General features: G+C 45.0%; 1 protein-coding gene across 4 annotated transcripts in view; it reads left to right on the top strand.

Moving 5' to 3' along the window:
- The first annotated feature begins 367 nt into the window (after positions 1-367).
- The window catches only part of LOC5575301 (methionine-R-sulfoxide reductase B1), a 40,468-nt gene continuing 26,045 nt past the window's right edge, over positions 368-14,790 (top strand). For 2 of the 4 annotated variants that reach the window (XM_021853857.1, XM_021853856.1), the window contains exon 1: positions 640-965. In XM_021853857.1, the coding sequence (XP_021709549.1) occupies positions 761-965 (205 nt within the window). In that variant the 5' untranslated portion in view covers positions 640-760. Of the gene's footprint in view, positions 570-639; positions 966-14,790 lie in introns of those variants that run through there. The other 2 variants (XM_021853858.1, XM_021853860.1) reach the window with 2 other exon arrangements.

The following is a 14,790-nucleotide window of genomic DNA, read 5'->3' as shown; positions in this document are numbered from 1 at the left end:
GTGAAATAGCTGATGCTGTTCGCTTGATTTATGATATAAAATTTATATTTTTCTGCGGTCTATAAACATTTACTCAATCATGCAGCACTCACCTGGATCTTTCTAATGCAGTAGCAATTTCGGAAGAAATTGACACCGCATTTTCCAGATATTTGATAGTGACTTGGTTAGATTTTCATTGAAGGAACTCCCGAAAAAAAAATCTTTGAAGAATTTTCAGAAGAATCTTATAGCGATTTTAACTCAGTGATATCTTGAATTTTGACCAACATTTTGTCCCACAGTAACGACTACCCTGCGGTGGTTCTGAAATATTTCAATGAATTTTTATGCGAAAGTTTCCCATCAAACCCACCGTGGCATCATCGTGCGTGTTTTGTCAACAAAGGTCGGAGTCAAAACAATCCGAAAGTTTGCCGTGCCGCTTAGAAAGTGATTTGGAAATTAGAGAAAATAATCATTATTTAAAAGTGTTTAATAGTTGTTATTATGTAAACTATTGATTAAGCACCTAATATAACAGTGAATAAAGTGAATTCTCAGTTTTATCCTACCACCGCCAGACTTCGGTAAGTCGAAACTTTAGAACCGAACCACTAATTTTATTGCTGATGACGTTTGCGAGAAAAAGTTATTCTTGTGTTTTTCGCTTTGCGGGCCACTTTTTATGTGCTTCCGGATTCTATTGCGTGTTTCATAATATTATTCAGCTTATCGAACCAGTTTATTGTACAATTATAAGAACATCTCGTAAGAAACCATGTTCCCGTTGAAGGTGTCCTGCTCGAGAGGTGCGTGTGGACGATTGATAGTGTTATCAAGAAATTGTACCCGGATTCCCTCGGCGACATCGCAGGAAGTGCGATCATTATCCAGGCAGGTGGTATCTATTCCGATTCCGAGTGTGATGGGAACCAACGCGAGCCGCTCCTCCAATCTGCATTCTTCTGCACCCGGCAGACAAGGTGGGCACTATATGTATTTAACTATAGTTCAATTATTCTACGCTTCATTGCACTGTCGTCCATCAATTCAATGCATCATTGTGGCCATTCAAATCAATGATACGATGGTGATGTAGGCACTAGGTACTAGGTTGGTTTGACCACTTGGGAATTGGTTTGTATGTCGTTACATAATATGTTTGTTTTTAATATAAATTTATGGTACTGTTAGTGGGGCTCATTTAAACCTTGCTCATTTTTATTATTGGTGTGAGCTGTGAGGTAAACCAAAACTAAATGTGTACCTTCGACTTATTGATTAACATAGATGCTTATAATTTCTTAAACAGAGGAACTCAAATTTTCCGGCAGTTGTTTCTGTCGTCAAGGGGGAATCTTTAAAATAACATTTTTTTGTATTTAGCAGTAAGTAGCGCTACAATGCAAAGAACACTAACAAACGGTTTCTCCATCTCCGCGTAGCGCTCAAACCTAGTTTAATCGTATGGGTAAACGTGGTTAACGGTTTAAACCGAAAGTGACGAAATCGGCCCTAAGATGAATTTTTCCTTTGTCGCACATTGCACAGGTTAAAAAAGTGAGTTTGGATAACGGTAACGTAGAAGGTATCTTTTCAGAGATTTGGTCTCAGTAAAATTATAGAGGCTCCGGAGGTACCTTCAGAGATTTGATCGCGGTTATTCCACAAGTTTTTCTGTAATTTCTTTACGATGAAAAAGCCTCAAGAATTCTTCTCTGGAAGTCTCTTCAGAATACTTTCAAAGAACTTCTCCAGGGATCTCTTTAGCAAAACTTCTAGAGATTTCACCACCGACTCTAAAAAAAAAACTCCAGTGTTTTCTCTAAGGGTATTTCCCCAGTATTTTTCACAAGAAATTCTTCAGCAACTCCAACGCTAACTACCTTTACAAATTTCTACAGGAAATACTCTAAGAAATTTCCCAGGTATTACCTTAGATTTCCCCTGTTCTTATTCTACCGATTTCTGCAGGAGTTCTTCGAAGGAAATCTACAAGGTTTATTCCAGATCTCCCAATACGCCGATTTTTTCCGTGTTTTTTCAAGAAATTCCTTTTTTCCGGAAAAAATATAAATTGACCTATTGAAGAAAATTTTAGATGAAATTATTATTATGTAATATAATAAGTATAACAATAATTGAAATCAATGGCAACAACATGGATTTCCCTTCAGAAATTTTTGATAGAAGCTTTGGAAGATTTCCTGAAGAAATTCCTGATGCATTATCTGAAGTGTTTTCTGAATTCTTGTAGGCATCCTTGAAATTCTCAGAGAAATTTCTTAGGATATCCATAAAAATCACTATATGAACTCCTGAATCTTTGGAGTAACATATTAACGAAGCTTCGGATAAATGTCTAAATTAATTTCTGATTAATTTGCTAGATAAAATCATAAAAAATGCATTGCACTAATACGCGCAGTAATTCTTTTCCTAATGTCACTAGGAAATCTCAGACACTGTTAGAAATATTAATAGAAAAATGTTAATGATGGAATTATCTTAAAAACCTCTCAACACTGGTTGAGAGTAAGTAAGTTGTAAGCAATCACTGTAGTCGACACGTTTTTGCTGATATTTGGCAACGTTTCCCTCAAACATTCACAACACGAGCGATCAAACGAATATCGGAAAGAAAAATGTCAATTGAATGCTTCTGACCACGATAACTTTGCAAGGAAATGTTACGGTTTTGTTTGTTTCTGTCATTCTCCGTGAAAGGCGCTTGCTTTCACTGTATGTGTGTCATATTCGACATAAACAAGCAAGATTCAACTATTCATGTTGTTTATGATCCGATATGTCTGAATTCAATGCAAAACTTTGATTTATGGCAAATGTCATCGTGTCAGACGATATAATTTAATTAAACAGTTTTTTTTTCAGTCTACCGTTCGTTCTGTGTGTGGTAAGCGGTAGCGGATGAATGCAGAAAAATAAAATGACTTGCTGACCATGGCATCGAAATGACGTCGTGCAAAGTTTCGAAATTCAGCACTGCTCTCAACCAGTTAAAAACTTCTATTCGTGATCAAACGTCAACATCCCACCGCAAAATCGCTAGTGTTTGGAGGGGATTTTAACCTCCAAATTTCCAAATAACCTCCAAATCATCACCTCCAAGATAGTTCTAATAACCTCCGTTATATGAAATATGGTGGCGCGTCGATCGTCGCAAGTTTATCGTTAAACAGTCAATCACCTGGTTTCTGTTTGCTCTCTTCTCGTTTTTTGTTTCTCTTTTTGTTTGTTTATCTGGTACAGTTTGTGATAACTGTGCATTTTGCAAAAAAACGGTATTAACCATCAAAACATCATACTGTGCTGCATCTTTTGGAGAAATAAAGCCATCAAGTTTCGATCATGGTACCATCAGTGCCACCAGATTCCGCCTCATTTGAGGGAAGTTTTTATGTTAAAATGTTTATTCTCGTCCACAACTTCAATTATTTCCTGTTCGATGACTGAACTCTCACCCTGGATAACCGCACCAGCATAGGTGCTAATACTTTTTCCGCATGCTTTCCGCTCTCATTGTTGGCTCCGTGGTACACCGTTGTGGGCAGGCGTTCTTACGGTGGCCTTCCTGTTGGTACGAAAAACATTTTGTTTTTCAGTTCCCATAAAAACTTTCCCTTTCCATTGAAGGATATTCACTGTTAGAGGAATATCCTTTTCAATGTACATGTACAAGCCTCGTACACCATTGTACATATGATCGAGGCCTAGGTTCGGTGGAAACTTCTCCCGAGTCACTCGTTCAATTTTTCCGTACGATCCTAGTACTAACGTAGATCCTCGTCAGACACCTCCGGAGGAACGTCAAAAATCCGCACGTAACGGGCTCCGGCGGGCCGAACATATGCACATCAACCGTTTCCCATTGGAATAATTAAACATGATTATTTCCAAGTTCGACCGTAGAGCTTCCTCCATTGCGGCTGTGTTTTTTGAACTTAATACACAGACTCCTATCCTCCCTCATCTTGTAGACGGTCTCCCATCTCCCATGATATCGGAGTCCAGGCACTTCACTTCTGTTGTGTTGCGAATGGCAAGAAGAAACGAACTTATATCGAAACGAAATACAAAGCACACTACTGCTTAACAAAAGGCGAAAAGAACTACCGTGGGCTATTCATTAGCACTCCATGAACCGGCTGCCTGCTGCGTCTGAATGCGACGAGAGCCAAAAAACAACTGTAATAACTATTGTGTCGATCAATACTATTTTTATGTCACAATGTAGCTTCAACTGCACTAAAATTAATTCAATGAATTCCCTCAACAACAAATCCACCAGATAATTTTGCCCAAAGTTCCTCGATTAGTTCTTCCCAAAACTCATACAGAGGGGTTTTTCATTAATGCTATACGGATTGGCACTAGGGATTCCTAGAGAGATGTAATCAGAAATTTCAGAAAATCCATGATTTCCTTCAGGAGTTACTCCAAGAAGTACAGGAGTTTACTCCAAGTGTACGCTCCAGATATTCTAGGAAATCCATGAGAAAACGTGGTTCCAAAAGAGTCCTCTCAATAGATTTTCTAAGAATCTTCTTCAGTACTTTTCCATGAATTTCCTTTACAGATCTATAGGGGAAAAGTCCGTAAGCTCGGACACTTTTGAGGCGTAGATGCCAGGGATATACGATCTGCAGTGAGCCAGTTTTAAATGCCAGTTTCAATTCCTCCCCTGTCCCCTCATTGTTTACAATCTGACGTGACATGCGCCATTGTTGTCTTAAAACTAGAAGATCACCTGCCACACTGAGAGGTCTGTTCATCTCAAGTCGTCTGGTTGGTTCCTGTGCAGCTGATCTAGCGATACTGGAGTAGCAATCACGAGCGGCCAATCAAGCTTAAGCTCAAATTTACAATAGTTCTTATTGAAGGTTCTACGAATTTAATTAAGCCGAAAAAAAAGGGTGCCGGTTACCAATGGTTGTAATGTACCAGATTGGACTATGGAATAAAACGTATATTGTTTCATTATGAAACGACATGCACTATTTTTTGGTGGATAGATCGCCTCTAGTTTTAGTCGATTGGCCAAATTTCGCTTTTTATCTTATCAGAAAGTCATATAAATAATTAAATTTTCGCAAAAAAATAGCTTCCTTCACTTCGTGTTTCAGTAATGGGTCCAATTGATGCACGCCAGTTCTTTTAATTGATGTATAGAAAGCTTTTAGTTGCTGCTTCGTGAGAAAAATGCTAAACCTACTAAGAAATCAACTATTTTGTCTAAATTCCTTGCATAATTACAGAACGACTACTACTGGAGCACTAGTGCAACTACTGGAACACGTGTACCAATAATGGCTCAAGCGGTTTTATGCTCAAAAAATAATGTTATCACTTTTTTATATTCTTACAGTAGAGGTTTGAAAATCTTTCGACTTACGCCAAAGGATCTCTTTAGGACTTTTTGTTATTATACCGGTTACCTAACATTTGCAAACTTTGATTTTTAAAGCTATTCACACTTTGTGTGCAATAATTTCGAGGTGCCCTCTATGCCGTTGCTTGTTCGTCTCCGAAATTACTAAATGGATTGCACCAGCGATCCTTTATAGGATAATAGAATTTAATTAGAAATGCCTTCCAAAGGTTCATTTCATCACATGATCTCATTATGCACTATTCAAATAATTTCTTAAGAAATCCGAGATTCTTTTAAGACTTCGCCAAGAATTCAATGCAGGAATCACAATAGGATTTTTTCCAATGTTTACCCCATACGTTCTTCTATAGATTCTTCCACAACTTCTCTAAATATCCTAAGTTTTGTGTAGGATTTTTTTTCTAGTGTATGTCAACAGTTTTACATGGATTTGTTGTGATCTCCTCTAAGAAATTGTTCAAGTATTTGTAAGAGATTTCTGATCGAATCCATCAAGAATTCGTATAGGAACTTTCCATACAAAAATTTCTACAAATTGCTCCAGTTGGAATCCCTTACAGATGCCTTCTTGGAATTCCGCCGAGTATTTTTTTAAAATAATTTTATTAATACTTTCACCATCGAAAAATAGGCGTAACTACTAAAAATATACCATTTTAAAACATAGTCACTATAATGCGTAAAAGTCAAACTCTAAAGAACAGCGATACATGCACCTTGAGTGACCCGTTACCAACAACAAAATATACTATTAATGCCACACTGAAGGTGTCATAGTTCGATTTCCGGTCGGTTCAGGATCTTTATGTATTAGAAGTTTCTTTAAGTTCCCTGGGCAGAGCGTTTCATCGTGCCAGTCACACGATATAGAGGGTGTTCTACTACCTGAAAAGACCTGGAAAACCTGGAATTATCAGGGAATTTTAATCAACCTGAAAAAAAAACTGGAATTATCAGGGACTTTTCGATCACAATCATGGAAATTGTTTTGAGGCAGTAATTCATGGTAGTATATGTTCACGTCAAAGGATTTTTGCGTCAAACCCCCAAAAAACTACCTTCATCAAAAAAAAAAAAAAAAACTCGGCTGTGCCGCTATCAAAACGCTATTTGAGCTGTTAGGATCCTGTCGCCTTACCAAAAAATTGTTTGATGTTTTTAATATATTTATATTTAACCAGTGAAGGATTAATATATCTAGCAATGGTAGCAGGTTTCTTTTAGAGGCTTGGTCTCTATTTTTATGCAAGTCCCTATAAAAGTCATTTTTTTTATCAAAGTTCTCTGAAGTCTCTATTTAAAGCAAAAATGGTCTCTAAAGTATTTTTTTTTCCTTATTTTTGCTTGCAGTGAATTATGATGCAACATTTGTACTCATTTTTCTCGAGAAAAGCTTCAGGAATTATCTTAGTGGTTTCTTCAGAGATTTCATCTGGAATACTTTCAGAAACTAATAAAGGGTTATCTGCAGAAATTCTTCTAGAAATTCCTCTACCACTTCTTTCAGCAATTATTCAAAGGATAATCGAAGGAATTTCTTCAGAATCTGCTTTCTTGAGTACTTCAATAAATGAAGTTCAATGTTACAACCTCCAGTAATTTTCATCTACGGTTCTTTCCAAAAATTCCTCTAAAGGTTATTCGAGTGAATCTATTAAACAACCTTTCCAATGATTCCGTGTATTTGACCTGCGTTTCATTATTGATTTTCTATAATTTTTTTCAGGGGTTTCTCCAGCATTTCATCTAAGAATTATTGAAGTTCTTCCAAACATTTTTTCAATGAATTTCCCTAAAAATCACCTTGGAATATTCAGAATATTCAGAAGTATATTTAAAGTTCTACACCAGTTAACACTACCACATTTTTTTTTTCAAGAAATCTTCCGATTATTCCTACACCGTTTTTTTTTAGAGGATTTCATCCGATGTTTTTTTATAAGTTTCTTCACAAAATCCTGCGGGATATAATCCAGAAATTCAATTTGATTTTTTTTTAAATTATCTGAGCAATAATTTAGTATATTCTAAAACTTCTTCAATTCCTAGTTAGAACCTTAAAGAAATTCTGAAGGACCATTTTGTAGAAAAATTCTGGAAGTTCTTGAACATCTTGAGAAGTTTCTGGTTAAACATTCCAACATATTTAAACGGAAGTCTTGGAGGATGTTCTAGAAAAACCGATGGCAGAATCACCGGATAAAAACCCTAGAGGCCTTAGAACTTAGTTTAACAATACCCGAAGTAATATATGATATATAATCTCGGAGGTTATTTTTGTGATAGATTTTGGAAAATCCAGGTTTTATTTTGAGATATTCAGTACACAATATTTGGAGGAATTCTTTGCGCAAATTCTTAGAGAGATTTCATGGGAAACAATCGTTAAATAAACTCAAAAGTATTCTGGAATATAAACAACTTTAAATCTAAAATGTCGTAACAATTATGATTTATTTATACGTGGACGTTTTCAAGTAAAATGCAACAATTCATCATTTATCTAAATTGCCACATTTTACATTTTATAACAGGTCGGGCAACCGGCTTGATCATCCGTGTTTCTACTATATACAAAAAATATCTGCGGGTTCAAAAGTTTTACGGATTATTTGTATTAATTTAGATGGGAATATACCTAATCAAGTATGTAGTAGATGGAATTTTGTAAGTAACAACCATTTTCACGATAAAAAAAATTAGGCTTTTTTGCAGGTCGGAACTGTATGAGTACCTGCAAAAACATCGGTTAAACTTTGTTTTATTTTTAAATATTGTCACAAATCCAAATAATGTTTCACTTTTGTGCCCATGAAGCTGTCTTAGGTAAGTATCCAAATGACCCATGGAAATGAATGGTGCATGATCTTTTTTTTTGCACGAGAACGCAGTACTAAAATAATTTTGAGTAGAAGCATTGTTTTGGCGCGAAACCTTGGGAGTGGACTGTATAGATGGGGTCCGCCCAAAACACGGGTGTTCCCGAGGTCCTTGGACCTCGACCTCCGATCACTGACCTTTCTCCACAAGTAATCACAACGCGGCCGTACTGGGACTCAAACAACTTTATTTCGCGGACCGACAGGGAGACACAACTTGTCTGTTTTGAAAGTTTGGTGCAAAACTGATTTTATTGCTAATATACACAAACATTAGACCCGCTTTCGGGTGGATCTCGGGAAGCGAGATCCGATAGCTCTTATCGCGAGCGGGAGCTAGATCGAAAGTGATCTAAAGAGATCAACAGTGGTTCTTAATTTAGTTATTGGACCGAACATGCCGGCCCGCCTTGAAACCAGACGAGTTTCAAACAAGACTAACATACATTGCTACACATACTTTTCACAACTAACGCTTAACAATACAAAATTGGAATCAAGGTTCCCTTCTTAATACTAGAATAAAACTGCGCCGACCCATGTCGACAAGGACCTCGCCAGACTCGCGCGAGGGGGTGGGAACTGCTGAGTGGCTGCGGCTGCTTTAAGGCGCCTTCAGCGCCGACACACGTCGAGCTACGGCTCACGTGCGCTGCCTTGGGGTTAGGGATGACCTTCTTCGGGATTGCCGTGCCGGACGCACGGCGGCTTCTTCTTCGGGTGGCTTCATCGGTAGAGTCTCGTCGGGTCTCGACCGTGTACACCAGCGCATCGGCTGATGCCTGGCTTCCTTCGTCTTTCGTGGTGCGTGGAGTGGTTCGGGTGGTGATGGTTTCCTCGGGAAAGATATGATGTAGTGGGCTGACATAGATTTCTGTAAAACCGGAACAACTTACCGACCCAGGCAAGAATGGTGCCTGACGATTCTCCGTGGAGTGTGCGCCTGGGTTGGTAGTGTCCGGATCGGGCGGAGGGCTTCTGTGGTCGGGTGACCATCACTTCGTCGCTTCGAGCCATCGGGATGCTGGCCGACAGGATGAGCTGGCCAAGCCCAGAGCCAACCAGTTGACGACGGCGGGGTGGAGGGGTTACCATGGCTTCCTCCGGGAAAAGTTGGTAGCGGTGGTGCTACCGGCGATAGACGAAGTGATTAGAGTGTTTTCTGATTCTCGCGATGACCCTTCGGTCAACGCCGACGCCGTGGGGCGCCGAACCCTTCACCACATTGACGACGGACTGACGACATATACAACATGCATGGACGATTACAACTTGACCTTTACGACGATTGCCCTTGGGGTGACTTGACGACTTCGAGAAATGGATGGTGCCGAAGCACCGGAGCGGCAATCGGCGTAAGCCTCATGCGCTAGAGAGTTGTTGGGCATCTTCGTTGTCGCGGATGGGAAGAGGACAGACCTTCGAGATTCCGCGATCGAAGCAATCCGTCTTTGGTGCGGACCGTGACGACGCGGATGTTGCCGTCCGACCCTTTGAAAGATCTTGGCGACCCTACCCAAGTGCCACTTCAGTGGTGGAGCGTTTTTCGTCCTTCAGCAGGACCATCATGCCGACGCGAATGTTGTCGCGTTGCTTGGTCCACTTAGTGCGGTTGTGCAGATCCGAGAGGTACTGCGTGGACCACCGGTTCCAGACTTGCTGCGCCACTTGTTGCGCGTCTTCCCACTTGTCCAACCGGTTGGTGGAAACATCTTGGAGATCTGGTTCCGGATGGCGGTCAGGGGCCGCTGGACCAGAAAGTGCCCTGGAGTGAGGGCTTCGTAGTCGTTGGGGTCGCTGCTTATCGGAGTCAGTGGACGCGAGTTTGAGAACTGCCTCGATCTGGGCCAGGGCAGTCAGCATCTCGTCCACCTTCAGTACCTTGGTACCAATCGCCTTCTTGAAGTGTCCCTTGAAGGACTTCACCTGCGCCTCCAAAGGCCGCCGAAGTTGGGCGTCCGGGGAGGGATGAAACGGAACTCGATGCCGTCGGAACTAGTGTCCTTGATCAGCCGGTCCTGGAACTTCTGGGCGTGGAAGAGGCGGTGGAGCTCGGTCAGCTCGCGTTTCGCACCGACGAACGTAGTTGCGTTGTCGCACATTATCAGCTTTGGCCTGCCGCGGCGGGCAGTGAAGCGTTTTCAACGCCGCTAGGAAGGCTTGCGACGTTAGGTCCATTACCAGCTCCAGATGGACGGCTTTGACGACTAGGCAGACGAAGATTGCCACGTAGCACTTCACAGGACTTGCTCGCCGGTTGGGGTAGTTCACGAAGAATGGACCGCAGTAGTCCACGCCGACGTTCATGAATGGTGGCGCGGGGTTGACTCTTACCGACGGCAGGTCGGCCATTATCAGCTCCAGAAACTTTGGCTTGTTCCGAAAGCACGGGATGCAGTCGTGGATCACCTTTCTCACCAGGCTGTGGATGTGAACTGGCCAGAATTTTCCACGGACCGCCGAGGTCAGCAGTTGCTGACCGGCGTGGAAAAGCTTGTGGTGGTAGTGCCACACAATCATCGTTGCGAGGGGATGGCGGTGGTGGAGAATGTACGGGTGCTTGCGATCGGACGATATCGATGCCTTAGAGAGCCGGCCGCCGACGCGCATCACGCCGTCAGATAACCGTGGATGCAGCGCAGCGATATTGGACGAATCGTGGACACTACCTTTCTTGGCGAGATCATGCAGTTCTTGCGGATAGCATTCCTGCTGGGACAAGCGAACCAAGGCAACGATTGCGTGTTCCTGTTCCTCGAGCGACAGGCATCCAGTTTTCCTGGACTGCTGATTGCACCTCTGTGCGTTGTGTCTGAATCGCAGTAGCAGCGCTACGATCCGGACCAGCTCCATGAACGAAGAACGTTCGCTGAAGATTTCGCTCGGCGGTATGCCTTGAGCCGGAAAGGCCGGCGTTGGTCGCTCCTCCAGCAGTGCGGGATCGAATTCGACGACGGGCATATTGTTGGCGTGCGGCCAGAACTGTTGGTCCTGGGATAGCCATCGGGGACCCTCGAACCACATGGTTTGGTACTGAAGGTGCGCTGGAGAAATTCCGCAGGAGATAAGGTCTGCAGGGTTTTCGGTGCCCGGAACGTGACTCCAGCCTCGGTCCTTGGTGATGTGCTGAATTTCAGACATGCGATTCGCTACGAACATCTGCCAGCGAGACGGTAACGACGCCAACCACCACTTGACGATCATGGAGTCCGTCCAAAAGAACGCCGCGAGGTTGGGGCGAACTTGATTGTACTTCTCGTACAGGTGACTGAGCAGGAGGGCTGAGGACAGCTCGAGACGTGGGATGGTTATCTTCTTCTTCTTCCGCTGGAGGTTTTCTAGAGGCGCCACTCGAGACTTGGAGGTGATCAGGCGGACGGTGACGGTGCCATCCGACGCGGTACAACGGAGGTAGAGGCACGCTCCGTATGCAGCTTCCGACGCATCGCAGAAGCCATGCAACTGCACATCAGCACAGTCGTTGCTGACGCCGAGCCAGCGGGGAATTGAGAGCGACTCAAGAGCGATCATGTTCTGTTTGTACTCCTTCCATAGATCCTGAAGTGACTCGTCCAGAGGGTCGTCCCAACCACACTTCAGCAGCCAGAGCCGCTGGATGAATATCTTCGCCTGGACAACTACCGGGCCCACCAGGCCGAGCGGATCGAAGAAGCACGCTGCGTCGGAATGAACGCTGCGCTTTGTGATAGTGGAAGAGTTCGATCTCCACTCGGGGAACGAGAAGCAGAAGTGATCCGCCTGCGTGTCCCATCGTAGACCCAGGGTTTTCACCGTCGCGTTCGAAGAATCCAGGTCGAGTACCGTTCGTTCATCCCGCAGATGCTTGGGTAGCTTGGAAAGCAGCCCTGCCGAGTTCGAGTTCCACTTTCTCAGAGTGAAACCTACCATGTTAGTCAGCTCAATAACCTCGTTCATCAGCTTCCGTGTTTGGTTGACCGTGTCCGCGCCTGACAACATGTCGTCGACGTAGAAGTCCTCTTGGACCTCCCGACTAGCGATCGGATGCGTCGAGACACTATCTTCTCCCAACTTCTTCAGGCATCTTGTGGCCAGGTACGGTGCACTCGCAGTGCCGTACGTGACCGTGAGCAGCTCGAACGTCTTCACAGGTTCCTCCGGTGTGTCTCTCCAAAGGATTCGCTGCAGATGTTGATCTTGCTCGGGAACACGGACCATCCGGTACATTTTGGCGACGTCGGCAGTGACGGCGATACGGTGATGACGGAAACGGAGAATGGTGGAGATCAGGTCATTCTGGACGACCGGTCCCACCATCAGAGCGTCGTTGAGGGAAATCCCTGTAGAGGTTTTGCACGACGCGTCGAACACGACCCTCAGCTTGGTTGTCGTGCTATCGGGCCGCAACACGGCGTGATGCGGCAGGTAATACACTGGATCGGCAGTGGGTTGTTCTCCGTCGACTTCCTTCATGTGACCCATCAGCAGATATTCATGGATGAACTCCTTGTAGGCCTCCTTCAACTCGGCGTTCATGGTGAACCTTTTCTCCAAGCCGATGAACCGCTTCATGGCTATGTTTCTGGACTCTCCCAGGCGTTCCAGCATGTGCTCCTTCTTCGGCAGCGTCACTACGAACCTGCCTTCTTGATCACGGACCGTTGACTTGTTGAACATCTCCTCGCAGGCCGTTTCTTCCACCGAGTGCGTTCGGTTCACGTGGCACGTCTCCAGCTCCCAGAATCTGGCGATCAGGTCTTGCAGATCGACGGTCGTGCTGACGTAGCTCGCTGTCGTGGGCATGACGCTTGTGGTCTCCGGAACTCTGCCGGACACGACCCAGCCGAAGACGGTCTCCTGCAGCGTGGGACCGCTCTCCGACAACTTTCTTCTTCCGGCCCGCAGCACGTCGAAGTAGAACTCCGCACCGATGATCATATCTACGGGACCGGGCTCGCCAAAGGTGGGATCAGCTAGCAGCACTTCGGTGGGAATCTCGCACAGCTCCACGCGTACCGGTTTGAGAGGAAGAGTTTGAGTAATTTTTGGCAACACGTGGAACTGCATGCGCTCCCCGAACGAGGAAATCGATGGGCTTCGGGCTTCGATGATGGCTTCGACCGCTTTCGTCGACGTCACGCTGCTGTTACCGATGCCCTGCACTTGCAGGAAATTCCGCTGTTCGTGGAACTTCAACTTTCTGGAGAAGCTACAGGTCATGTAGCAAAACTCCGAGCACGAGTCGAGGAGGGTTCTGGCCAACGCAGTGTTGCCAAAACGGTCCACCACCTTCACGATCGCGGTTGACATCAACACTTGTCGCGTTGTGCCTCCGCTGTGGGACGATCCGGTGGATTTAAGGGAAATTGCAGGTTGGGAGTTGGTGGTGGGCGGTGGGTGAGTGTCTTGTGAGCGAATCACGGGGTATGCTTGTGTGGGTTGTGTTTGTGTGGCTGGTTGAGTGGATGTCTGTGTCTGACCCTGAGGTTTCGAACGGTTTTGCTGTTGTGACTGTTGCTGGCTTGCCGCTGGAGCTGGGTTCGATCGGTTCGGCGCTTGCGTACCGGAGGGGGGAGAATTGGCAGGACCAGACTGCTTCGGTTGACGACCGCCGCTTGAAGAACCTTCGAAATGGAGGAGGGTGTGGTGTTTTCGTCCACAGCGGGTACACGAACCTCTGGAGCATCCTTCAGCGAAGTGACCAGCGGTCAGGCAGTTCCGGCAGAGGCGCTTCTTGTTGATTTCTACCGCTCGCTGGGCCACCGTCATATTCGACAGTCTGCCGCATTTGAACGGGATATGGTAGGAATCCCCGCAGAACTCACACCGCCGCTGCGACTGGGATGACGTGTGGGTCGTGGACACTCGATGTCGGCTGTTGTCGCCAGCGGGGGCCTTCGCAGGGGTGATCGACTGCAGCACTGCGCACTGATCCCTCAGGAACTTCATCAGATCTTCGAACTTGGGGACGTCTTTGCTATTGTGGTGCGTCTCCCAGTGACGGAGAGTGGTCGAGTCGAGGCAAGAGCACACCATGTAGGCGAGAATCGTCGACCAGCCCTTCGTCTGCTCGCCGATCTTGTTCAACATGAGGAGGTTCTTGTCGAACTCGCTAATGACGTGGTTCAGCGCCTCGCAGCTTTCTTTTCGCATCGGCTCAACGGCGAACAGTGCGTCCAGGAGGGCCTTGACGATGAGCTTCTTGTTCTCGTATTTCTTCTCCAGAAGCTTCCAAGCCACCTCGTAGTTGTCCCCGGTCAACTCCACCGAGTTCAACTCCTGGAGTGCTTCACCCGAGGTGGAGGACCGCAGGTAAGTGAACTTGTCGACATCTGCGAGTTGCTGGTTGTTGTGAATCAGACTACGGAATGTGTCTCAGAAGCTGGTCCAATCCTGGATCCTTCCGCTGAAGCTCGGCAGCTTGATTTCCGGAAGCTTTACGCGGGACGCTGGTTGCGTTTCGGCCGCATTGTTACCTCCGGCTGGCCGTGGGTTCTCCACCTTGGGACGCAGCTGGATGAGGGCAGTTTTCATTTC

This window comes from Aedes aegypti, chromosome 3, assembly GCF_002204515.2.
Source record: "Aedes aegypti strain LVP_AGWG chromosome 3, AaegL5.0 Primary Assembly, whole genome shotgun sequence".
NCBI lineage: Eukaryota > Metazoa > Arthropoda > Insecta > Diptera > Culicidae > Aedes > Aedes aegypti.
The sequence above is the reverse complement of the archived record's forward strand: the minus strand, read 5'-3'. Positions and strand labels throughout refer to the sequence as shown.